We start from the raw sequence: 26,762 nt of genomic DNA, 5'->3' as shown, positions 1-26,762 counted from the left end.
ATTTTTGAGCATTCCTAGACCCAAAAAATAATGTCCCTTCAGCTTTTCTTATACTTTAGGATACATCTTGCCAATAGATGCTCCCGATAAATCAGATGAAGCACAGATGCTCACAGACACAGTTCAGAGCTGTGGTAGCTTGATACTGGGATGCTGAGCCTGGTTCTTGGGGAAGGAGCATGGCAGTACTACTCTCGCTGCTCTAGGTTGACTCTGCCTCTCGAATGGCTCACTGTAAAACCCTGAACACTGTTTTTGCTTTTTACCTTTTTTCACAAAAGTGAAAATCCTCTTCGATATCTTTTGGTTATCAGTTAAAAAACAGTATCGGTGTTTTCTCCAAACTTTCATAAATGCAAAGTGGCATAACACAGTCTTTCAAAAAGTAGAGAATACTTGTATGTGACATCAAAAGCATGATCCATTTTTTTAAAAAAAGGTAAATTGAACTTAATCAAAATTAGGAACATTTGTCCTTCGGAAGATACCATCAAGAAGTAGAAGACACAACCCACAGAATTGGAGAAAATATTTGAAGATCATAGAGTCCGTAAAGGGCCGTATATATACAAAGTCCTTAAATACATAAAGAACAGTTAAATCTCAATGGTGAGAAAACCCAAGTAAATGGACAAGTCATTTGAATTTATATTTCATGAAACAAGTCATTTGGGTAACATGAAAAGATGCTCATTAACATTAGTAATTACGGAAAAGCAAATTGAAACCATGATATACCAGCTGGCTAAAGTTAAAAATATAGACAACAACAAGTGATAGTAAACTATGGACACACTGGAATCCTCCTCGTACATTGCTGGTGGGAATGTAAAATGGTATAGCCACTTTGGAAAACAATTTAGCGGTTTCTTTAAAAGTTTGAAATAAACTGCGGCACCTGGCTGACTCAGTTGGTAGATCACGGAACTTCTGACCTCAGGGTTGTGCGTTGTGAGTTCAAGCCCTACACTGAGTGTAGAATTTACTTAAAAATTAAAAAAAGTCTTGGGGCGTCTGGGTGGTTCAGTTGGTTAAGTGTCTGACTCTTGGTTTTGGCTCAGATCATGATCTCAGGGTTGTGAGATTGAGCTCAGCATCTCTGCGCTCAGCACAGAGTCTGCTGGAGAGTCTCTCCCTCTCCCTTCCCCCTCCCTCTCCCCTCCCCACATGTGTGCAGGCTCTCTCAAATAAATAAAATCTTTTTTTAAAAAAATTAAAAAGTATAAAAATATACAACTCAGCACTTCTCCATGTTAGATTCTATACATAAGAAATGAAAACCTATTTCAACCAAGACTTATATTTGAATAATTATAGAAGCATTATTCATAATAGTAAAAAAAATTGTAGCAATCTAGATGCTTGTCAGCCAGGAATGAATAAACAAGGCAGTTCGTAAGCTGGAATACTGTTCAGCAGCATAAAAGGAATGAACTACTGGTACATGCTACAACATGGATGGGCTTCAAAAATACGCAGAATAAAGGAAGCTAGATGCAAAAGATGACATGTTTTTTGTTTCCATCTTTGTAGATCTCCAGAAAATCTGTAGAAACAGAAAGTCAGTTAGTGGTTGCTCGAGGTTGGGTATAAGCAAGTGGATGGATTGCAAACAGGCGTGAGAGAGAATTTTGGGGTGATGGAAATTCATCAACAGTGTGGTGATGGTTGCACAGTCTTACAGATTTACTGAAAATTATTGAATGTACGCTTAAAACTGGTGAATTTTACGATATGTGAAATATACCATTTAAAGCTGTTAAAAAATACTAGATACAGATAAAATTGCATGGTGGTGAAAACTCAGTAATTACAACTTTTCTTTAACAAGAAATTTAATGTAGCTCATATCCCTTAGAATAAATGGGCTATAAGCTGAGTCTCCAAATTTTTGTTTCTTCAGATGTTTTAATGAAGTCATTTGTTGTAATGATAAACAGTCTGTGACTGTGCTGATGTCATTTGTATCTAATTACCAAGTTTAGGGTCACATTCAATTTATTAAGCATTTTTTATTAAAAAAAAATTTTGGCAAAGCACTCTACCATAGAGATACAAAGTGTTAAAAATCATGGAAACCTGCTGGGAATTTATAATCAGTAGAGTCTTACCAGATCCCTACAGTACAGATAACATTCTTTGGTTCACCAATTTCTAGGCACTGTGTCGGTTGCTGACTACACAGTGGTGAACTAAATAGACGAGGCGCTTTCCTCTCTGATCGTGTAGTCTTATAAGGAGTCCTACAGCAACTCAGAATTGGCGTTCGTGGTTTCATAGGGGAAGAAACAATCCCATCCTGTTAGGGAGATTGGGAAAGCCTTCATGGCATAGATAGCGTGTCCAGTGGACATCAGTCTATTTCTGCTGATAGAATAGGCAGGTTTGGTCCCGTGGGTGCTTTAGAGAATATAGTATAAACAAAAGCACAGAGCCCGCTTGAAGAGAAGCAAATAGGTTTTTAAGTTCTATTTTGTTTTCCTCCATTGGTTGTACTTTACTATGTATAGTTAAAACTTGCTTTGAAATTACAAAATGTATCATAATAAACCACAAAAGATGCTTTTGATTTTAATTGTAAATTAAAAATTAAAATTAATTTTAACTGTCCTAAATTCAGAAGTATTAAAATGTAGAAACAAAACCAAAACAAAAAAAAACTTACTTTTTTTAATTGTGGAAAGACACATGTAAAATTTGCCATCTTAATCATTTTTAAGTGTACAGTACACTCACAATGTTTGTGTAATCTCCAGGACTCTTCATCTTGCAAAACAAAAGATGCCTCTTAAAATTTTAAAATAATCTGAGTAAATTTAGCCACATGTATCAGAGACCCAAATTAAAAGTGGCTCAAATATGATACAAGTTTCTTTCTCTGTCATGTAAAGTCCAAAGGCCTGGTATGTCTCTGTGGTCATCTACAGGCTTTTTCTAGTTTTCTGCTTATCTTTAAAACTGTGGCCTTCAACTTCGTGATACAAGATGGAGTTCGGTCATCCTAACCACATTTCAAGCAGCAGGAGTAAAGAAGGAGTAAGGAGGGGCACAACTTCTCTCTTCAAGGATACTCCTGAAATTGCACACATCACTTTTTCTTTCATCCCATTGGCCAGAACTTAGTGACTTGGCTTTATCTAGCTGCAAGAGAAATAAAGTTGTCTTTCCATACAGCCATGTGCTAGCGCAAAGTTGGGAATTCCGTTACTCTAGGAGAATGGATAATTAATTTTCTCTGCCAAAGTAGTCATTAAACTTTCTTTTCTTCTGTAATGCTGAATCAGATCTTTTAATTCTTGAAGTCAGGAACTATACTCCAATTGAACCAGCAGGGGTCACTGTGGAGCAAGTACGGTCTTTGTTATTTCCTTTGTTAAACCTACCTGCTACTACATTTCTCAGCTATAGTATCTATAGAAAAACAATTATAGTTTTATACAAAGCAACAATAAATGCTAGTGTATGACAAAACATGTCACTTAGATCTTTTTAAAACCCGAATATTTAAGCATGTCCTATTCCCTAGATAAATGCTTTTGCAGTGTGTTTGCTTGTTCAGGAGATGGTGTCCTCCCTTGAAAGAGTTAATAGAGAACAATCTGGTTGTTCTCATGTTTTTCCCATGATCACGTCCTTGTAATTGTTTGTGGATAGATTACAAAAAATATGCAATGATATATTGCTGTGTTAATATAAAACCAGATTACCTGATAATGTTACGTTTGAACAGTCACTTCCTCTACAACAGTTATATCTGAAATCTTTCACAGATTTGTTGTAATTCATTATATCCTGGATCTGATTGCTTTCGATAATCTTTATATTTTGCATGAAAAACCAAAGTTTGGATTCAGCTGAAATAGTAAAATACCTAAAACATATATTCTGTTGCTTCTAGGAAATGTTTATTTTACCAGCAATGCCATGAATTGGAGCAGAAGCCATATGGGTTTCCTAGAAAACATTTAGAATTATTGTGTCTACCTCTAGGATTTCCAACCTCCATTCTTATGTTACTTCAAATAATGAAGTACTCTGATTATTTTATAGAACCGTAATCGTTCCTATCTTTTTTTTTTTTTTGACGTGGGCTCCACACCCATCATGGAGCCCAGTGTAGGGCTCAATCTCACGACCCTGAGATCAAGACCCCAGCTGAAACACCAAGTCGAATGTTTAACCAGCTGAGCCACCCAGGCACCCCAGAACTGTAATTTCTTAAATCCTGAGATTTACAATCTGCTTCATCTGGTCCGTTGGTTCTCAAATTTCAGGAAGCATTGGTGTCACCTGAAGGGCTTCTTAAAATACAGATTGCCCTTCTTTCTCACCACCTCCTCCTCACCCCATTTTTGATACTATAGGTCTCGGGTAAGCCCAAGAATTTGCACTTCTAACAAAGTCCCACTAGATGCTGGTGCTATTGGTCAGATGACCACAGGTTTTGAACCACTGATTTTATCCTTTCTTGGAACGTTAGAGTAGAATATATATGTGCAGAAGGGAGAAGAGGGATATGTACATCTGGACAGATGTCCTTTAAGCCTGGTGTTTCCCAAATCCTCCCGGGACACTGTCTGTTCCTTTTTCCCTTCACTTGCATTATGCTCCTACAGACACAACACCATTGAGTCTTTTTTTTTTTTTTTTAATTCTTCTTTTTTTTTTTAAGGATTTATTCATTTGAGAGAGAGCATGTACTCACATGCACAGTGAGGGAGAGGCAGACAAGCAGACCCCACAGGGAGCCCGTGCTGGGTTTGATCCCAAGACCTAGGGATCATGACCTGAGCTGAAGTAACACCATTCAGTCTATATAGACTGATGCAAGGAAAGAAATTAGTTGCTGGGTGTGATTTCTGTTCCTTTTTATATCTAGAGTTGTAGAAGTCTCGTGAATGACGTATGGCAGGTTTATATTTTTTAACAATTTAATTACTGTATATATTCAAGGGAGCAAAAGCACCTTATGAGGTAAGATTTGTAGCATTTAACAAATATACTTTGAGTATACAAGATAAAGAGCTTAGCATTTCTAATATATAAGTGATTGTCCTTTTGTGAGTTTGAGTTGGGCAGAGTCTAGTAGATTGGGTGTTGAATGAATCTGTTTTGTACTTAAGGTTTTTTTTCCCCCCAGATCTTAAGCTTAATATATATGCTATCTAACTCTGAAAAGTCTCCCAGGTCTGTTTTTTATGCTTTAGTTTTCTTTGCAAGACATTGTTATTTATGTCATCAACCCTTGATTATCCAGCTTTTTAAATGGGTTATAATTCCTGCATGTGTTCTTTTCTGTAAGTGTACCCAGAGAGGAGTTACCATCATGGCGTGGCATCTTAGAAACCATATCATTTGAGAACTTAAACTTGTTTAGGAGGAAATATGATGGCTTCATTTTGAAAGACTGCCTTATAGAAGAAGGATATGATTTTTTAATAGCTTCCACTAATAGGTAGAAATTATAGGGAAGCAGATTATTCTTTGATGTCATATAATTTCCTAAAACATGTCATTGTCAGTCAACAGCATTACTTTTATTATAAGATTTTCTGTTGCACTGCAACTTGATAGATAGGCCACCTTTCCATCACTAAGTCCTTTTGCTTCTTCAAAAGTCCTTTTCTCCATTTTCTTTTTTTAATTTTCACCAGCCCTGTAATCTCAGAGACCTGTGTCATCTTTTACTTGAACTATAATTTCAGTGTATTCTTAGCTTATGTCCTTACTACCAACCCAGAGTTTAATTTCTTTAGGTTTCTCTTCTCTACAGGATTATTTCAAATTTCTAGCCTGATACACAAGTTTCCTTCATGACCAAACCCCACTATCCACATAACAGTTCAATTTATTAAGTTCCTACCATGTCCAGGCTCTGTGCTCAGTCCTGGAAATATGTTGGCGAATATGAAAGCCATGGTCCCTGCCCTCACAGAGCTTTCCATTTAGCTGGAGGGTAGGTTGTTACAGTTATTAGAAAATATCTATTGTAATTACTCTTTGAATGTCTGAGTTTGAGGGGGAAGTACATTCTGTCCACTACTTTCCTATCCTTTTGCTTCCCTTCCATTACTTTGTCTACTTTGAATCATGAAATGCCAAGGCCTTCATGTATGACTCCGTGCTTTAATACATCTTATCTCCCCCTTTTTTCCTAGTTAATTAACTTCTGGCCTTCCTTTAAGACCCAGTTTAAATGTCAGGTGTGGGCAGAATTTGTTATTTCTTCCTTTGTTCTCATATACCTGTTGTCATTTATCTGTAATAATTAATAAAGTATTTACTTGTTTGTGTTCGTTGTAGAGGAGAAGCTCCTGAAGTACAGAGAGAACATCTCCTTTTCTTTGTATCTCATTGCCTGTAAGAGTGCCTGACTTGAGAGGGTGTTCAGTCAATGTTCATTGCATAAAGTCAAGAGGCATCTCTGTAATACATAATAGCAGGGACTGAACATTTTTCCCTCGGCTTCAGTGACATATGTGTTTGCTGTTTTTGCTCTGCTTTTTATTGAGTGTAGGTATTTGGTTTTTTATGTAGATTACTATAGAAGCTTACAGTCTTGATCTCCTTTATGGAAGAAATGGTGACTCTGTTTAAAAGTCCCCGTTGTGGTCAATTTGATTAATTTGTTAAATGATCACTTGTGTGCATCAAGAATGCACGTGGTGGTGGTTATGAAGCATTAGCAGTTTTCTGCATTTGTATAAAACTCAGAATGTCCCCTACCCTAGGTTTCTGAGCGCCACCTTGAACAAGTAAATGTGACTTAGATTTGGAGAATCACCATATCTTAATGGCATTTTTAAATAGTCACTGTGGGGGCTCCTGGGTGGCACAGTCGTTAAGCGGCTGCCTTCAGCTCAGGGGGTGATCCCAGCGTTCTGGGATTGAGCCCCACGTCAGGCTCTTCCGCTGGGAGCCTGCTTCTTCCTCTCCCACTCCCCCTGCTTGTGTTCCCTCTCTGGCTGGCTGGCTGTCTCTGTCAAATAAATAAATAAAATCTTTTAAAAATAAATAAATAAATAGTCACTGTGCAGTGATGTGATTTTAAGCAAATAAATCTTCTACGATGCCGTTTCCTTACAAGAAAGTGAAGATTAAGGATAGTATGAAGATTCAGTATGTTACTACATGAAAAACACTTAAAACAATACCTGCCACATAATGTCATCCTTCTGATTGCTATTAATTTTTTCTAAAGACAAGGAACAAATTAAATGTCTCAAAGATGTAACACTAAATGATTTTGTTTTTGCAGATGTTCTCAAATAGTGATGAAGCTGTAATCAATAAAAAACTTCCCAAAGAACTCCTATTACGGTAAGTCTGAATGCTAATTTTAGTTTGGTTGTGTGTGTGTATGTGTATATTTGCCTATTTAAAAATTTTTAGGCTTATTGCTAATTTTTTTCGTGTATGTATAGGAACTGGATTATCTGAATTTGTAAATTTATTGATTCTTTTGTTAAACAGTCTTGACTCCGTATTTTCTAGATATGCATCAAAATTTTACATGTTTAATTTAAAAAGTTTTCTCCTACCTGATTTGTACCTATAAGTGATTTTGTTTACTAGTTTTCCCTTGCTCTATTCTTGTATATAATGTGAAAGAGATAATGTATTTTATTATAATGCTGATTTTTTTTGAAGTGATTCTAATCCATCCCTTTGCCCCACTTCCCATTCCCAATATCAAATATGTCCATGAAGTGACTTGTATTTGCGACAAAATATCATATATACTGAGGCACTGTATGGAAGAGTCACAGCCCTTTACTTTAAGGGTAAGAAGGTAGGGACACATGACTGGCTCAGTTGGTGGAGCATAAGGCTCTTGATGTCAGGGTTGTAAGTCCAAGCCCCATGTTGGGTATACTTAAAAATAAAATCTTAAAAAAAAAAAAGATAAAAAGGTAAAAGTTATTTGAAGCTCATTCTTGTATTACAGTTACAGTTTTATCTTCCTCATTTTTAGCATGTAGAAATTACATTTGGGATCACCCACAACATAAAACCCACAGGCCCCAATTATATACATCTGACCTAGGAATTGCCTAGGAAAAAACTAAGGGAGTTATTTTCAGTGCCCATAATTTTTTAAAAGATTTTATTTATTTATTTATTTATTTATTTGAGAGAGAGCAAGTGGCAAGTGAGAGAGAGCACAGTTGGGGGAGAGGCAGAGGGACAAGCAGACTCCCCACTGAGCACAGAGCGCAATGCGGGTTGGGTCTCGATCCCAGGACCCTGAGGTCATGACCTGAGTCAAAGTCAGATGCTTAACTGACTGAACCACCCAGGCGCCCCTGTTTGGGCACTTAATCAATGCTGTTCTTTGTTCACTGATGTAGAATATCATGACATAGAATGAAAGATACATTCTTTTATGCAAATGTTAGAAGCTAACAGGTTCTACTGAGGGACATCTGCCTCTTGCTCTTAGCAGCTACTGCCCCAGCCCATAACCAGCCCAATCCCCTGCTCAAGGTGGAAAAATAATCTCACACTAGTGCTGGTGAAGGACGAGTATTCCTGGTATTTCTTAAGGATTTGCACATCTGAGTCCTTCACTATATTGCAAGTACCTTGCAAGCAGGGACTTTTCTTACAAATCTTTACGTAATACGTATACTTTGGAGATACTAAGAAAAAATAACGGAATTGAACTTGGAATGGATTGTTTTCACGGAAGCAATGCTTTAGTACATGCTGTTGACTGTAGTTGAAATAACATGAGGTACCCAGGGCTATTGGAGAATTGAATATCCCTCAAATGTCAGCAAAATTTTAGCTATCTTAAGGAGAAATATTCTTAAATGGGTTATGTTCTTTAGTGTTAATATAAACTGAGTGCACTAAGACATACTTCAACTTTTTTTTATAATGGCATTAATTTGTTCTATAGTAGTTTACCTAAAGACTCAGTAAGATTCAGGGAAATCATTTGATTCTTTGGTAATTAGCTGCACCTTGTTATGGTTTACATTTTTATATTTTATTAGAGTTTTTCTCCATGGAAGACAGACATAAAGGCCACATACTGTATAATTCCACTTACATGAAATATCCAGGATAGACAGATCCATGGAGATAGGGGTTGACAAGGGCTCTGGGGAGTGACAGCTAATGGGTATACGATTTCTTTTGGGAGTGATGGAATGTTCTGAAATTAGTGATTATGGCTGCACAGCATTGTGAATATACTAAAAATTACTGAATTGTGTACTTTAAAAGAATAAACATGGAATGTGAATTCCCTCATATATATATATACATATGTATATAATTTGTATATATTTTCAATTTATAATAATTTTTTCAATAATACAGTTGTAATAAAATATACAATTATAAGTAAATTTTTATGTATTATATAATTTAAAATAAAAAATGTAAGGGCACTTGGATGGCTCAGTCGTTAAGCATCTGCCTTCGGCTCAGGTCATGATTGGGATCAAGCCCCACATCGGGCTTTGTGCTAGGCGGGAAGCCTGCTTCTCCCTTTCCCTCTCCCCCTGCTTGTGTTCCCTGTCTCCCTCTCTCTCTGTGTCAAATAAGTAAATAAAATCTTTAAAAATATGTGTGTGTGTATATATGTATATATATACACATATAAATACATATATACATATAAATACATATATATAAATACATATATATATACACACACACACATGATAGAGTAAGAAATTGTGTACATTTAGCTCTTCTTGGATTTACTAGTACCCATGGGAAATAAAGAAAATAGGAAGAAATACAAGGCCTCTCAGACACTGAAATGAAGAGTTTCGGGGCCAAAACATCATATAGCCTAGTGGGTATCCTATAGATTGGCAGCCTTTGGGTCAGGTTTCCAGCCCGCCTCAGTCAGACACCAACTTGATGTCATTACCTGCTGGTCAATGTGATAAGAACTCTAGAAAAGAGCTGTGTATGGCAGATGTTGAGGTTTGGCCATATGTCCGGATAATTGTACTCTTGTACATTCTCTCTGGGCGTAAGTGTTCTATATTAAGGTAGTTGAAGTCTTATGAGTTAGCAATATTTCATGCATATCTTCATCTAGTATATGTGTACATCAGTATGTCAGCTATAAACTCTGGAATCCATTTTATTTTTATTTATTAATTTAATTTGTCTCCAGAGTACTTGAGATGGCTTGGATCAGGAGCAAGAGTAATAAATACAAATAAACTATGAGGACCATGTCAAATACTTTTTAAAGTAGAAAACCAAAGCCATAAAGGAAACATATGTACCCTTGTAAGAGCTTGCACAGTTGCTATAGATGGGTCTCACATTTAGCTTTAAATTTCTTGGTAGCATAAATGAAATAATATTCTTAACGGCAAAGAAGAAATATATATATTATACCATAAAGTCAGCTCTTTGTAGCACTACTTTCTAAGAGAATTTCTCAAATGAGAGTCTATTATACTTTGTCGATAAAGTTCTGTAGCAGATTCCGTAACAGATTTCATATGGTCACGTCTTATAGCACCTTTGTAATAGTTAAAAACAAAATAATAACATGTAAAAATGAATGCATGCTTCTGACAGTCCAGTTGATCCAAGGTTGCTTTTGGCTGCAAGTAATAGAAACTCTGAGATGGGCTTAAACAGTAAGGGAGGTTGTTTCATACAAAAGGAAATACAAAGATCAGGCTGCCTGCATCCCAGGGTTAATTGATTTAGGGGATCCACAATGTCATCAGCAATTTTCTGTCTATTCTGCTAGAAACAGCATCAGCTTGGTCCTAAAAGCCCTTTTCTTCATGGGCACGGGATGGATGCCAGCAAATATTGGATCAGCATGTGTTTTTGTTCACTCTGAGGGGAGAGATAGGCGGCCATTTATGCTCCAATAAAGCCTCTTCTCAGATCTCATTAGCCGAAATTGGCTTAGGCCTGAACCAATCACTGTGACAGGTTTAGACACTAACTGGGCTGAAGTGGATGTTGGACAGTCAATTACAGTGCCTGCCACAGATAGAATATATCATACTTTAAGGAATCGTGAATGTCCTTCAGTCTTCTATAAATCTCATTTATCTTAGCTGGAATTTTCTTAAGATTAGGGTAGTGCAAGGATTATATTTCTTACCAGGTCCTGGAGTCAAAATATCCTTAGTTGTGGACTGATGACTGATTCCTGTACTTCAAACCAGGTGAACAAGTAGATTTGTCATCCTTTGATGGGAAATAAAGGGCCTAACCATTACTTCACCCCAATAAAGCACTACCCTACTTTTGCATTGAGTTTTATTTCCTCAAGAGAAAATTATAAACTGTTTGCAGCGTGTTAATAAATGGTTAACGAAGTGCTCAAAATTTTGTACCACAGAGCATAGCTAAGATGATTTTTGTCTAGAGAGTGTTCATAGAAGGTGATATTGCCCGTTGCTCAACGTAGTCTCTCTCTCTCTCTCTCTCTCTCTCTCTCTCTCTCTCTCTCTCACTCACACACACACAACCTCATTAACATTCCTATAGAGCTTTTCATTTAGACAGAACTTCCCTGTCAACTCGGTCTAGTTAGTAATTTAAGTAGGTGTTATTTGTACACCTGAGGAACTAAATGATTTAGTGTGATACATGGGATTACCAGATATGAGTAGATTAGGTTTGCATAATTTCTGATCAGTATAATCTTGGTTAAATAGTTAACTGTAAGTAGCTGGCTAGAAGACCAGCTGTCTGATGTGTACTCTTCAGATCTGTAACAATGAGATCATTTTAAAACACCCAGGATACTTATTTTTCTATTCTTTGTGGCCAGGGGTATGCATCTGGTTTATTTAGGAGCAGCTTTGCATTGAGATTCGGGTTAAAAAGGAGCCAAAAGCACAGCCCTAATTTTAAGATGCTGAAGATGATCTGATCTCGTGGCGGTTATGTCTGCCAACCCTGATTCACTTCTAATATGGAAGATGTGGTCTTTATGTTCACATTAATAACCAAGTATGTATAGAGAGCTCTTATAATTTAATCTGTAACAGATTCTTGTCTAAACAGTCAAAGCTTTTGTCCGCGATAGCTACAGGTAACATACATTGGTTTTAGCAGATTTGTCCACGAGATGATGGGTAATAACCATAATGTTATAATTATACCTGAAGTCCTCTCACTTAAAACAGGGGCCTAGTAAATCTGTATCTCTAGTTTGATAATAAAGACACTAGCATACAGTTTTAATGAACAGTTCCTGCAAACTGATGGTCTCTTGTGAGGAATAAGAAGTTTCCAATTTTGATTTTTTTTTTTTTTTTGAAAATGTGGTGTAGTTTCTGTCAGCAGGCAAGTATCAGAACCGTAAATTCAGGGGCTTCTGGGTGGCTCAGTTTGTTAAGTGTCTGCCTTTGGCTCGGGTCATGATCTCAGGGTCCTGGGATCGAGCCCCACATCGAGCTCCCTGCTCAGCGGAGAGTCTGCTTCTCCCTCTCCTCTGCTGCTCCCCCTGCTTGTGATCTCCCACGCTCTCACATGCTCTCTCTCTCAAATAAATAAATAAAATCTTAAAAAAAAAAAAGAACCCAAAATTCAGAGCAGTCCTTGACACATCATATGGCCAAAGATCTTCATCTAGTGCCTTTAAAAAAATTTTTTAACAAATAATATATAAATTACTCATTAGCCCAACAGTTTGAGAAATACAAAGTAAACAACTGGCTTCCTTAATCCCTGCTCTTTCAGTGTCCACCCCTCCCCCTGCCCCCCTCTCCCCACAGAAAAACCCATTCTCCCCTCCAAAGGTAGCAGATGTATCCACTTATATCTAGATATATGTACAGTATTTAAATGCATGTCTTCATGTATTCATATTTTATATTTTTCAAAAATGAAAACATGATATAAATACTCTTCCACAACTTGTTTTTGTTTCTGTCATTTAATAATCATTGACCTCTTTTTAGGTCAGTTCATGCAGCTCTACCTCATTCTTTTAAAAGACAGCTACGTGGACTAGTTCATCGATCGAGTGTACCATATTTATTTAAGCATTTTTATTTATATATATCAAGATTGTTTCTAACTTTTCATTATGTCAGTAATGCTGCCATGAACATTCTGTAAACCATTTTTACTCCCGCTTTTGCTTCTGCAGTTTGTAATACATATATCTTTTATTTTAATGGACACTGTCAAATTACTCTCCAAAAAAATTGTACCTATACATATCCCCATTATATGAATGGAATTATCCTATCTTAACCTCTCCAGGACCACTCTGTGCTTTTTAACTTTTTTTTTAAGAGAGGGAAAAGTGCGAAAGGGAGAGAGAAATCTTAAGCAGGCTCCATGCCCAGTGCAGAGCTCAACATGGGGCTCAGTCTCAGAGCCCTGAGATTAAGACCTAAGCCGAAATCAAGAGTCGGACACTTAACTGAGTCACCCAGGTGCCCCTATGCTTTTTACCTGTTTATTATTTTTAAATTTTTTTTATTTATTTGACAGAGAGATATAGCCTGAGAGCACAAGATGGGGGAATGGCAGAGGGAGAGGGAGAAGCAGGCTCCCCATTGAGCAGGGAGCCCAACTCAACTTGGGACTCCATCCCAGACCCCTGGGATCATGACCTAGCTGAAGGCAGATGCTTAACCAACTGAGCCACACAGGCACCCCGTTTTTTAACTTTTTAAATAGAATTATATTAGGAGGTGTTGCTCAGGAGGGTTTGGGATATCTGTCATAAGACTTCGAAGCCAAAGGAAGTTGGGAATAAATCCTTTTCAGAGAACCATACTATGGGTAACCATATCCCCAAATCTACTTTCACTATTGATTTTAACAGCCAGCCCCCATGTTCTCCTCCGGGAATTTAGTATTAAGGGTTTGGGTTTGTTTGTTTTTTTCTTTTTTGGTATAGCAATGAGTTTTATGCATAATTAGACCCTGTTTTCTTCCGCATGATGTCTTAGCATCTTTTTGCTTCCTGGTATTCTTTATCAAGGGTAGGGAAGGCGAGGTCTACTTTGCTTAAACCTGGGCAACCTAAAGCCAGTCCAGTTTTTCAGCAGTCTGTCGATAAGAGATGGGGAAAGACTTTTATTGAAGCAATCAAGAGGATCCTTAGACAATAGCAGACTCTTCATTCCATTTCGGTTTTCTTATCTCTTTGATCTTAACCATTCTGATTGTCAGGGAAGGGCCCCTGGCTGGCTCAGTTGGTAGAGCATGCAAATCTTGATCTCAGGGTCAAGAGTTGGAGCCCCATGTTGGACCTGGAGACGCCTTTAAAAAAAGAAAAAAGTACAACGTAGTGATTTGACAATTGCATACATTATGAAATGCCTACCACAGTATGTGTTGTTATCACGCATCACTTAACCATTCTGGTTATGGACATAGGTATCTCAGGAGGAATTACGTAAAGGGTTAAAGTGTGGAGAAAAGGACCACTGTCGACAGGATCTAGGGTACTTAGCCTGAAGATTATGAAAAGCAGGAAGGTGGTCAGTATAATGTAGTTTATTATGCTACCTTATTCTGTAGATGTTGTAGGTATATATTTATACATGTACTGATTTTTTTTTAAATTTAAGTTAACTTTATGATATTTGGGAGAATAAATGCTCATCGTGAGCCCCCCACCCCAACAAAAAAACACCTCTCTGGCTTAAAACCCTGGAAGCCTAGCCCATTAGTTCTTGTATTTGGGTTTCTAAAGATAATTATCTCCCCTGTCAAGTATTTAGAATAAGTAGAAATCAAAGTTTACAAAACAATAGCAGACATGTAGTTGGACTTAGTATGGAGTGGTAGAAAGGACTTAAGCACTGAGGCTTATCATTCCTCTAACTAGGGAGCCAAATCAGGACTGGAAAGACCAGGCTCTTTTTACATAAATTGAATACAGGAGCACAGTGGCTATATTTGTCTTCCCTCTTTCTTTTTAATGTACCGTAATCAAAATCCAGGTGAAAACCTAACTCATTTGGGATCTTGATATTCAGAACCCAGTCAGTACACTCCAAGAATGGAATGAGGTATGTGCTTCCAAGAGTCTCCCGGTTCTGCATTTGGCCTCTAGCCTAATGTTTCATGTCCGTCTATAGTGCTTCCTTTTGTGTAGAAAAGGTTACTATAGTCGAACTAGGATCATTACCTGTAAAGCTGCTCACCTGTGTCCCCCCCCAGGTATAATATACTGTATTTATATAAATTGCTCAGGGATTAGTGATGACTTTGCAGAAACAGGATCTTTAGATTATGATATTCTACATAAAGGTGCCATATAGAAGACAGGAAAAGGCAGGGGCATTTCGGCAATTCAGGAATGTTTGTTGCATTAGAAAAACTTACTGTTTTAGGAATTTAGGTGCCTAAGTTGGAGATATCTATATTTATTTGTGAGTGGTTAGTAATCTGTATTGAAGAAGATGGGAGATTTATTCTATAAAAAACATTCATCAAGATGGTAGCAGGGCCACCTCAAGAGAACAAGGCATCCAGCCTTTCCCTGTATGGACAGATGTACAAAATGCGATATACACATACAGTGAAATATTTTTTTGAAGATTTTATTTTATTTTTTTTTTTTTAAAGATTTTATTTATTTATTCGACAGAGATAGAGACAGCCAGCGAGAGAGGGAACACAAGCAGGGGAAGTGGGAGAGGAAGAAGCAGGCTCATAGCAGAGGAGCCTGATGTGGGGGCTCGATCCCACAACGCCGGGATCACGCCCTGAGCCGAAGGCAGACGCTTAACCGCTGTGCCACCCAGGCGCCCCTGAAGATTTTATTTATTTTAGAGATTTGTTTATTTCTTTTGGAGAGAGCATGAGGGGGGCAGAGGGAGAGAGAATCTCAAGCGGACCCTCCACCTAACTTGGAGCCTGAGGTGGGGCTCGATCCCATGACCCAAGATCACCACCTGAGCTGAAACCAGAGTTGGCTGCTTAACCGACTGTGCCACCCAGAAGCCCCAAGATATATTTTAGAGCTGGGGGAGGGGGCACAAGTTGGGTGAGGGCAAAGGGGGAGGGAGAGAATCCCAAGCAGCCTTGCTCTGAGCATGGAGCCGCATGGGGGGCTCCATCCCATGACCCCGATATCATGACCTGAGCCAAAACCGAGAGTCGGTTGCTTAACAGACAGCCACCCAGGCGCCCCTGCAGCAGAATATTCAGCATTAGGAAGGAAATTCTGAGACATGTTACATCGATGAATCTTAAAGACATTATGCTAAGTGAAATAAGACAGTTACAAAAGGACCAATACTGGAGCGCCTGGATGGTTTAGTCGGTTGGGTGTCTGACCTGATTCTGGCTCAGTTCATGATCTTGGGATGGTGAGATCGAGCCCTGGAGGTTCCTCAATCAACGTGGAGTCTGCTTCAGATTCTCTGTCTCCCTCTCCTTCCGCTCCTCCGTCTGCTCTCTCGCTCTCTTTCTCTCTCAAATAAATAAATCTTTTTTTTTTTCAAAATGGTGATTTTATTAAAGCATGGGGACAGGACCCATGGGCAGAAAGAGCTGCTGCCATAAATCTTTAAAAAAAACACAGAAGGACAAATGCCATATGATTCCTCTCATAGGAAGTCTCTAGAGTAGCCAAGTTCATAGACAGAGGAAGTAGAGTGGTGGTTGCCAGGAGCTAGGGGAAAGGGGAATGAGGAGTTGTTGTTTAATAAGTGTGGCATTTCAGTTTTGGAAGATGAAAAAGTTTTGGAGATGGGTGATGGTTATGGTTGCACTACAGTGTGAATATACTTAATGCTGCTGAACTATATACTTAAGAATGATTAAAATGGCAAATTTTATGTCATGTGTATTTCATCCAAATAGCAAAAAGATTTTAAAAAACTAGATATTCACAACACATTACTTTTTGTCTGATGTAATTAATTTTTTTAATTTTTTTATTTTAATTTACTTTTATTTTTTTTTAGAGAGAGAACACATATGAGTGGGTGGGGAGCAGAGAGAATCTTAAGTAGGCTCCACATCCAGCGTAGAGCCCGATGTAGGGCTCAGTCTCATGACCCTGAGATCATGACCTTAGCCAAAATCAGGAGTGGGCTGCTTAACCAGCTGAGTCACCTAAGCGCCCCTTGTCTGATGTAATTGTTAACTGAGTTTATTCCAGTTCCAAAATGTGACTGATAGTCTCTGATCACTAAGCAACAAAATTTTGTTCTTTTAAGCTAATTCGGAAGGTTTTTACACTTAAAGTAATTATGGAAGAAAAAATCTGGCATTCACTTCTCCAAATTAATGTTTCCTGACCTCCCTTTTGTAACATTCTGGGTATCTCCAGTTATCTCAGGGAATTTATAAAATTCTTAAGGCAAAATTAACTTTAATTTACTTAAATCTTTGAAACACATGCTATATTACACTTGTTGCCTCTTGCAGAAGAGTTTAGCGTATTATTCAGATCACAATGACCTTTAAAGGGTGCTCATGAGTAAAGAGGGCTTTAAACAGATGTGAGCCATTCACTTATTGCCAGGATGCTCTGACCTGTTTTTACAGGTGGCTTATAGTGTAGAGAGTTATCACACTGTAAGCAAATCAATTATTTCAAATAATGCTTCAAAACAAATATTTAAGTTCTGTAAGACTGAGAATAATTCTAGGCAGTGTTTCCTGACAGTGATTAGATGAGTTTTATAATTTCCTAAATTAGAATTAAATATATAGAGATTTAGCATAGTTACTAATTTTTAGGTATTATTATATTAATCTTTTTTCCTTCGTAACTGTAAAATTCTTTATAAAGTTACCCTTCCCTTGTCTTCTTTTGATAACCAGAAGTGTGAAAATTGTTTTTTTTTTTGCTTTTAACAAATTGTATCAGTTAGAAATATTTTTTTATCCCTTGATATAAGTAATTGAACTTGTGTGGCACTTACACGTACATTCTCAAGATTACTTTCTCCCCCAGTGTTTTATATGGGCAGGGTTATGTTGTAAGTTACTCGTGCTTTTTGTGTTTGCTCAAAGGAAATTCTCCCTTTTCGTGCATGTATTAACATAGGTTTTTGTAGGTAAAAATCAAGAGAAAGTACTTTATCATCTAATAAAGTTTGTCTCCCTCTCTTTTAGGATATTTTCTTTTCTGGATGTTGTTACTCTGTGTCGCTGTGCTCAGGTGTCCAGGGTAAGAATGGTTGAGATGATTTTAAGGGTACCCCTTCCTGATGCTGAGGATACCAGCAAACCCTTTACTTCAGATGTTAGTTGTATGTTACATTTCAGAGGATGGTATTTCATGCATGGCTTCCCAAACCCGTGCAATTCTACAGTAGGATTCTACAATATGTCCTGTCTCTAACTTTAATTTTTTGGGAATCTTAATTATTTGTATAATGCAAATAGAGGAAACATTTTCAAGGAGAAAGTATTAAACATCCAAATCAAAAGGTTAGGCTTTGGGGGCGCCTGGGTGGCACAGCGGTTAAGCGTTTGCCTTCGGCTCAGGGCGTGATCCCGGCGTTATGGGATAGCCCCACATCAGGCTCCTCCACTATGAGCCTGCTTCTTCCTCTCCCACTCCCCCTGCCTGTGTTCCCTCTCTCGTTGGCTGTCTCTATCTCTGTCGAATAAATAAATAAAATCTTTAAAAAAAAAAAAAAGTTAGGCTCTGCTCAGAATTGTTAATAAAATAGTGTTTCGTTATGTTCTTCTAGTTCATTTATATGCGCACACACACAGACACACACGCCCACACACACGGAAGGCTCAAGGCACTAATTCTCATGTTACTTCCCCATATTGCTTCCTCAAAAGATAATAGCTAGAATTTAATTTATTTAAAAATTATAGGGCAAAACAGATTCCATTCTTAAAGTCAGTTTCTAATTTCACTTAATTATCTGTTTTTGTTGGTTGACGTTGTGACAAAACTGAAATATCATAATCTTATTGGCTGCCACTAATACAGAGAACAGATTCTGTGCTGTGGGAAAATTGCTTTCTCTTTTGTAATACAGATCTATAATGATTAACTTAGAGTGAATGAGCACATGCAGTCATCATTTTTTCATAAACTGGACAGTGGCTTTTTGCTCTTTCATTTAGTAAACATTTATTGACAAACTCTGTGTACAAGATAACAGTCCTAAGTGCTGGATATGGAACAGGGTTATACCATATTGTGTTTAACTTTGTAGTTGCGCACAGGTTTTCAAATAACCGACACTACTTCCCTCAAAAAACCCCCACAAAACTTGCCATAGAAAATTCACCGTGTCTTGCTAACTTTAATGTAATTTCTGTATCCCAAAAGCTATACTCAGTCAGTGTTTCAGCTACTTTGGAAACAGTCAGTAGTATTCTGATGATTTTTCTTCACAACTTTTTTGTGCCTCGTATTTGTGCTGTGGACATGGCTGGTACAAATCAATAGGGTTTCCTTAATATCTCCATATGAAACTGAGGCCATCATTGAGAAAAAAATACCCAGACTGATGTCTAAACCTTTTAGTTTAGTTACAGTCTCATCTCATGGGTGTTGATTTGAGTGAATTTTAATTGTTTTCATTTGCAGATTCCTCTTCCCTATCAGTGTTTTAACTTAAAGGAAAGCACACCACCAGTTTTCATTAAATCTGGAGAATTGGTACATCAGTACATGCTATTCTTCTCTGTACTTGAAGTACTTAATGAATTTGTTTTTTTTTTTTAAAGACTCTAGAAAGGAACCTATGATTCCTAATTTTAGTCTGGGTTTGTCATGTTTCCTTCTTATTGGAGAAAGTAAGGAAATGAGAAATATCAAATCAAACCAGAAGTATGTTTAGCCTAAGAATCTAGTAAACATACGGTCTTTAGAAGTTTAATCTTTTGTCTCCCATGGCTAGCCATTTAAGAAACATGAGACCACAAAAAGAAAAGCAACATTGAACTCCGGAGAAAACCTTAAAGATTTCCAGAGTAATAACTTTACTTCCCCTCATACCTCTCACATATTTCTGGCTGATGGTGTAACACCCTGGGGCTTGGAAGTGTGTCCACAGTTTCCTTTTTAGTATCTCAGTATTGACTCCATTTTGATGTGTTGTAGTAAGAGATAATATTCTAAGTTTATACCTCAACAATATTAAGACTTTTGTTTACACTTTAATATAGAAAACTTTCAAAGGCTTTCTTACTAAAATAAGATACACAACAAGTTAAGTCTTATTGGAGTCATTTTTTCTAGTCCTGAAAAGCCTAAATTCTTGCCTCTCTTTAGCTTAATTGAAGAAATGTATGAGAAGTCTGAAACGTTCACTGCTTTAAAATTTCCACTGATTCAAGTTAGAAGGAAGGATGACCAATCCTTGAAAAATCCTTGAAAATCCTTGAAAGTCAGTGAGCAAATTGGTAATGAGGGAGGCAATAAGATTCTGTCATGTAAATGGAGAAATGAGTGTCTTTTCTAAGTCCCAGGTCACTGTATCAGTTTCACGTCTGACCAGCTGATTATGGGCAGCAAATATGTATTTTGAACATAGCCATATTCAGAGTACTTGACACTTTCTTTGGTTTCACCTCATCTTGCTCCTAGTTGAAGGATGGGGTAAGAGACTTGTTTTTCATTAGCAGAAGTATCTCATTTGGAGATTAGAAACTAAATCTTCCGGTTAGGAAATAGTTTCTGGCTGGGATACTTACTACAACCTGTCCTCTCCCGACCCCCCTCCCCCCAGCTGCTAGTTTCTGTATCCACTCATTTATGAGATAATCTAATTGAATAAAATATGAATCAGAAAAAAGGCAGACCTTTTGAGAGTTTTTGGTGGGGGACTGAGAAATTTTTTGGCCAATTTCAATCATTAGTTTGAATTGTGAACTTGAATATTGCTGGTTTACCCCCTTGAGCTTCTGCTCATTTTGTCTCCATTTCTTCAAAACAGGCCTGGAATGTTCTGGCTCTGGATGGCAGTAACTGGCAGCGAATTGACCTGTTTGATTTCCAGAGGGATATTGAGGTATAATTATGTGGTGTGTGGCCCCATTTCTCATGTTAGAATGTAATTACAGCATGGAACAGATTAGCCCAAACCATAGAAATCTCCTTTCCCTGGAGAGAGAAACTATTAATTTCAGTGCATCTGAACTTCCTGGGAACCTGCAGTGTTCCCAACAGCTTGCTCAGGTTTTGAGAATAAGCAGAACTATTTTACTGATGGAATATTAAATTATTTAGTATTAATAGGGCTAAAAATTTTTGTTTTTGTGGTGGAAATGTGAACATGTGTTTGCTCATTTTAAGGAAGTCTTTTTATATTTGCTTATGGAAGAATGAATAGAGTTAAGAGTTTGTCGGGGGATTATATTTGCATAAATTCTAACTGAGATGAGCATTTGATCTTTGGGTGCCTATAGACAGTTTTTCTGGATAATAAAAAAAGAATAAAGCCAAAGTCATTTAATGAATTATTTTTGCTGGGGAGAGATATTTTTTTTTCTCTTCTCACTTCTTCCTCATATTCCATCTCTCAGTATAGCCTATTATCTCTAAAACAGAGAAGGATAATGGCTTAAGCTTAAATTATTTTAACATGAAACTGAATTCTGTGGTCCTGGTTTTCTTGTCAGGAGAGTGGAAACAATAGGTTCCTCATCGTATTATAAGAATAAAATGAGGTTTAGATTTAGATTTAAAAAATTTTAAGTTCCAGGGGAACTTGTCTGGAGGATCCTTATAAGAAGTTTTTCAAAAGCCTCACATGAACTTTGTTAGAAATGGAACTTTCCATTTCTAACAGAAAGTGCTTTTAAAATAATACCCACTGACATTATGCTGGATTTTTGTGTTTTTCACAATTGTCTAATCTTCATGGATATAAATGTTTAAAGCAACATGACCCACAAAAATCATTCAGCAAGCTTCTGTTAAGTGTCCGTTGAGTCTCTGCTGTATTTAGAGCGCTATAGTAAACACTTTGGAAAGGATTCAGAAGTAATAACGATAACCAGTGTCCTTCAGTAGCTGCAGTTTAACCAGGAGGGCCGTCTGCATTAATACAGTGGCATAAGAACCTACAGAGCACCATGTCCTCACCTGCAGAGTATCTCACAAATGGAACAAAATAAACAATACAGGGTGTAAGCCTGTTTCAGATAGATGAGTTGACCAGGAAAGGTTTCTCAAAGTAAGGTGAAATTTCTTTCTTGAATTAATTAGGTTTTGAAAACAAGTAGAAGCCTCTTCTTTGTTTATAAATTATTTAAAAACGAGGATGTGTTCTCTTCAAAAGCAATGTGGTGCCTTATTTTTCTGTTTTGTTTTGTTTCTGTCTCTTTTTTACAGGGCCGGGTAGTGGAAAATATTTCAAAAAGATGTGGGGGCTTTTTACGAAAGTTAAGTCTTCGTGGGTGTCTTGGAGTAGGAGACAATGCATTAAGGTAAGAACATAACTATTGATTAATTGATCTTCTTGGCTGAAATAAAGAACAGCATCATCTCACCCAGAAAAAGCTAAAATAATTTTTATATTCTTAAGCTCTCGGAACCCAAACACACATACATTGCTTATAACATAAAAATATCCAGTACTGGGATGTATGGTTTTGAGAATAAAACAAGAATAAGTACTCCCCACCAAAAGCCAGATTCCTCATATCATAAATGGCTCTTTTGGAGCCTTGAGTAAATTTTTTTTTAATTTGTCGACTCAGAGTTAGGGTAATCTTAACGTTGGTTGACAGATCAACGTTTAAAAGTTCGTGGTTGAAAATGAATTTATTTGTAAATGTGAGCTGGTTTTGTACAAATATCCAATATTATCAATAATAATATCTTTTATTATTTTTTGTAATGCCTAGAATCGTGCCCATTTCTTTTCAAACCTTTAACTTTCTTTCCTGTAAAGGACCTTTGCACAAAATTGTAGGAACATTGAAGTACTGAATCTAAACGGATGTACAAAGACAACAGATGCGTAAGTATTTTATGTTTTAGAAGGGTGTAAGTCATAGCCCCTGTGTCTTGCCTATACTAGCTTTAAATATGGGCCATTAAAGATATTTAGTAAATTTCATTTTGGTCTTACAGAGGAATGATAATTTTAAAAGGAGAAAACAACATTAAAATAGAAATGGCGGGGTGCCTGAGTGGCTCAGCCATTAAGTGTCTGCCTTCGGCTCAGGTCATGATCCCAGGGTCCTGGGATCGAGCCCCACATTGGGCTCCCTGCTTGGCGGGAAGCGTGCTTCTCTCTCTCCACTCCCCTTTCTTGTGTTCCCTCTCTTGCTGGCTCTCTCTCTGTGTCAAATAAATAAATAAAATCTTGAAAAAAAAAAAAAGTCAAAGACTGAGAAGTGAGTCTATTTAAAAAGAAAAGAAAAGAAATGGCATGAGAAACTTGTTTTGGAATCTGGCCCAAATTCTATCTTGATATTTTAAAGTGAAACTTAAAAATTATAGACCATGGGTATGCAGTAGGGATATTAATAATATAAATTACTAGGGCTACTTGTATTTCAAGAAGATACTGGTACTTTCATTCAAAAGACACAGTAAACAAAGGTGCCTGGGTGGCTCAGTCATTTGAGCATTGACTTTGCCTCCAATCTGATCTCAGGGTCCTGGGATCAAGGCACCACCACCCCTACCCCCCACTCCTCTACCCCTGTTGTTGGGCTCTGTGCTCAGTGGGGTGTCTGCTTCTCCCTCTGCCCCTCCTCCCTGCCCGTGCACTCTCACTCTCTCAAATAAATAAACAAAATCTTAAAAAAAACAAAACCCGGTAAATAGATAATTCTATTAAAAAGATAGAAAGTCTTAAACACATAACTAAACAACTTATAATAATATAGAGAGCATTTATTAAATGATCCTTTAAATGTACTGTGTCTGTGTCAGTTACAATATAAATGAAATAAAGTAATCCTTCATCCTTGAGATCTTACTCTCACAGACATAATAGACATAGAAGGTAGACATAAAAAACGTTCGGTACCCCCCCCAAAAAAAGTTCAGTTCCAGGGTATGGATTGGTAATAATAGGTGCCAAATAACGTTTAAAATTACATAGGGAAATTATTGCCTATTGTGAGGTAAAGTGAAGCCGTTGAGGAAGCATGTTTATGCAGGGTGGGGCCAGGATTATTCAGTGAACATTCCATTCAAAAAGGCTTCATGGGGGCGCCTGGGTGGCGCAGTCGTTAAGTGTCTGCCTTCGGCTCAGGGCGTGATCCCAGGGCGTGATCCCGGCATTATGGGATTCAGCCCCACATCAGGCTCCTCTGCTATGAGCCTGCTTCTTCCTCTCCCACTCCCCCTGTTTGTGTTCCCTCTCTCACTGGCTGTCTCTATCAACTTAAAAAAAAAAAAAAAAAAAAAGGCTTCATGAAGGAGATGGGATCTTCAGAATTGCTTTACTGAAGGAAAAGTAGAAGACACTCCAGACACAGGGTACAGTTTACTTCATTCCTTTCATTCTTTGAAGTCACAACATTGTTAACTGTTAATACAAGAAAGTGTCTGTAAGACAAGAACTATGGTTATTAATTCTACTATGGTAGAATACAAGAATACCTGCAATAATAAACAAATATTATTTCTGTAGATTGATTTGACCCTTTAACATGAAAGATAAATCTAACCCCTCCCTAACCATGACTTTATACCAATAGACTACATTTAATTACCTGTTTATTTTTTTCTTTTGAATACTTAATGTTATAGAGATTAAGAATTTGACCAGTTTGGTATCTAGAAAAGTGACATACAGTTTACACTTTTTTCTAGGAATCTATCCTATATGCCAAAGATAAACTGACAAAAATGTAGTATAATTTATGTACAAGGCTATTCATTTTTACTGTTTGTAATAACAAATACTGCAGTATTTTTAATAGCAAAAGACGGGAAACAATCCAAATGTCATTCCGTAGAGGACTGTTAAATAAAATAAATGAGGAGATATGTAGTATTCTTCAGTGATCTCTAGGACATACTGTTACGAAAGCAAACTGCAAAGGAGTTTGTGTAAGATAACTTTTTGTAGGGGTGCCAGGGTGGCTCAGTAGATTAAGTGTCTACCTTTGGCTCAGGTTATGATCTTGGGGTCCTGGGATCGAGCCCTGCATCAGGCTCCCTGCTCAGTGGGGAGTCTGCTTCTCCCTCTCCCTCTCCCTCTGCTCCCCTCCCCCTGAAGCTCATGTGCACACTTGGACGTGGGCTCTCTCTCTCTCTCAAATAAATAAATAAATAAAATCTTTAAAAAAAATACTTTTTGTAGGGCCTGGAGACAATATAAATAAATACTGCTCTTTATATTTTTAAAAAGAAACAGTGGGAAGATAATAATCAAAATGGTGATTTATGGGTGAGAGAGAAAACACAGGGATGAAAGGGAGACTCTGAAGTATCATGTTTTATAGTTTTACTCTAATAGCTAGCTATGTAAATGTTTTACATAATTAAAATATGAATTAAGTCAAAAAGAAATCAAAGCAGTCCCTAAAAATTGAGAACAAAATAAAACATGTGAACCCAATCATTTCAAGTTGGAGCTATAACCTCACAGAGAGAAATGACTTCTACTGACTTTTGATTTCCTACAAAAAGTTTTAAACATATACCAAGGTAGACAAAATAGTATAATGAACCCATCACCCAGCTTGAAATTGATAATTGAGGAATTAATCACTTTAGGGCCAGTCTTGTTTAATCTATATCCCCAAATTTTTCTTATTTTGAAAAAAGTCCTAGACATCATATTATTTAACCTGTAAGTATGTATTTCTAAAAGGTAAAAGCTTTTAACATAAGCACGTTAAGGTTATTAGTCCTATAAAAAAAAAAAAACAACTTACTATCTTAAAATCATCAAATAACCACTGGTCAGTTCAGATTTTTTCCTTGTTCTACTGACTTTAGAAACCTAATATTNATAAAAATTATTTCCTGATGATTTCTAGTGCCTGCTTGCTTAATGATATCATTGCGTCTGTAAGATTCACCAGACGTCAGATTTAGAGCCACTATGCTTTGGTGAAAGACCAAAGATTCTCACAAAGGATGTCAGTCGTGCCCCTGGAATTACACCCTTCTATTTGATCTGTTCCAGCTTTCTCAGCTGGCACGTGCATACTTGAAAAGAGAAAAAAAAAAAAAAAAGAAACCTAATATTTTAGGGGCACCTGGGTGGCTCAGACGTTAAGCGTCTGCCTTCAGCTCAGGGCGTGATCCCAGTGTTCTGGGATCGGGCCCCGCATCAGGCTCCTCTGCTGGGAGCCTGCTTCTTCCTCTCCCACTCCCCCTGCTTGTGTTCCGTCTCTCGCTGGCTGTCTCTCTCTGTCAAATAAATAAATAAAATCTTTAAAAAAAAAAAAAGTTTAAAATCAAGGATCTAGGGAGTGCCTGACTGGCTAAGTGTGTAGAGCATGTGACCCTTGACCTCCTGGTGGTGAGTTCAAGTCCCATTTTGGGTGTGAAGATTACTTTAAAAAAAAGATTATGTTGAATATCAATAAAATAGGAAACAGAAAAACAGTAATGAAACCAAAAGTAAGTTTTTTGGGAAAAAAAAAATGACAAGCCCAGACTAAAAATAAAAGACATAAATTATCAAAAGCAGGAATGAAGGACTAAATAGTTTACCCAAAAGACAGAGATTAAAGGGATTATCAGGGAATATCATAAATGATTTTATACTAACAAATTAGACAATCTAGATGAAATGGACACAAACCTGGGAAGGCAGAGAATTACCGAATTAGACTTAAAAAAAAAAAAAAAGGCAATCTGAATAGATCTATAACAAGTAAGTTCAGTGAATCATTCAGAAGCATCCCATAAAGAAAACCCCAGGTCCACA

General features: G+C 37.3%; 1 protein-coding gene across 3 annotated transcripts in view; it reads left to right on the top strand.

Moving 5' to 3' along the window:
- The window catches only part of FBXL20 (F-box and leucine rich repeat protein 20), an 88,325-nt gene that overhangs the window by 36,094 nt on the left and 25,469 nt on the right, over positions 1-26,762 (top strand). For all 3 annotated transcript variants that reach the window (XM_019797071.2, XM_019797073.2, XM_002916795.4), the window contains exons 2-6: positions 7,259-7,320; positions 18,052-18,106; positions 20,847-20,921; positions 22,247-22,341; positions 22,809-22,877. In XM_019797071.2, the coding sequence (XP_019652630.1) occupies positions 7,259-7,320; positions 18,052-18,106; positions 20,847-20,921; positions 22,247-22,341; positions 22,809-22,877 (356 nt within the window). The remainder of the gene's footprint in view (positions 1-7,258; positions 7,321-18,051; positions 18,107-20,846; positions 20,922-22,246; positions 22,342-22,808; positions 22,878-26,762) is intronic.

This window comes from Ailuropoda melanoleuca, chromosome 13, assembly GCF_002007445.2.
Source record: "Ailuropoda melanoleuca isolate Jingjing chromosome 13, ASM200744v2, whole genome shotgun sequence".
In the NCBI taxonomy this organism is placed as follows: domain Eukaryota; kingdom Metazoa; phylum Chordata; class Mammalia; order Carnivora; family Ursidae; genus Ailuropoda; species Ailuropoda melanoleuca.
The sequence above is the reverse complement of the archived record's forward strand: the minus strand, read 5'-3'. Positions and strand labels throughout refer to the sequence as shown.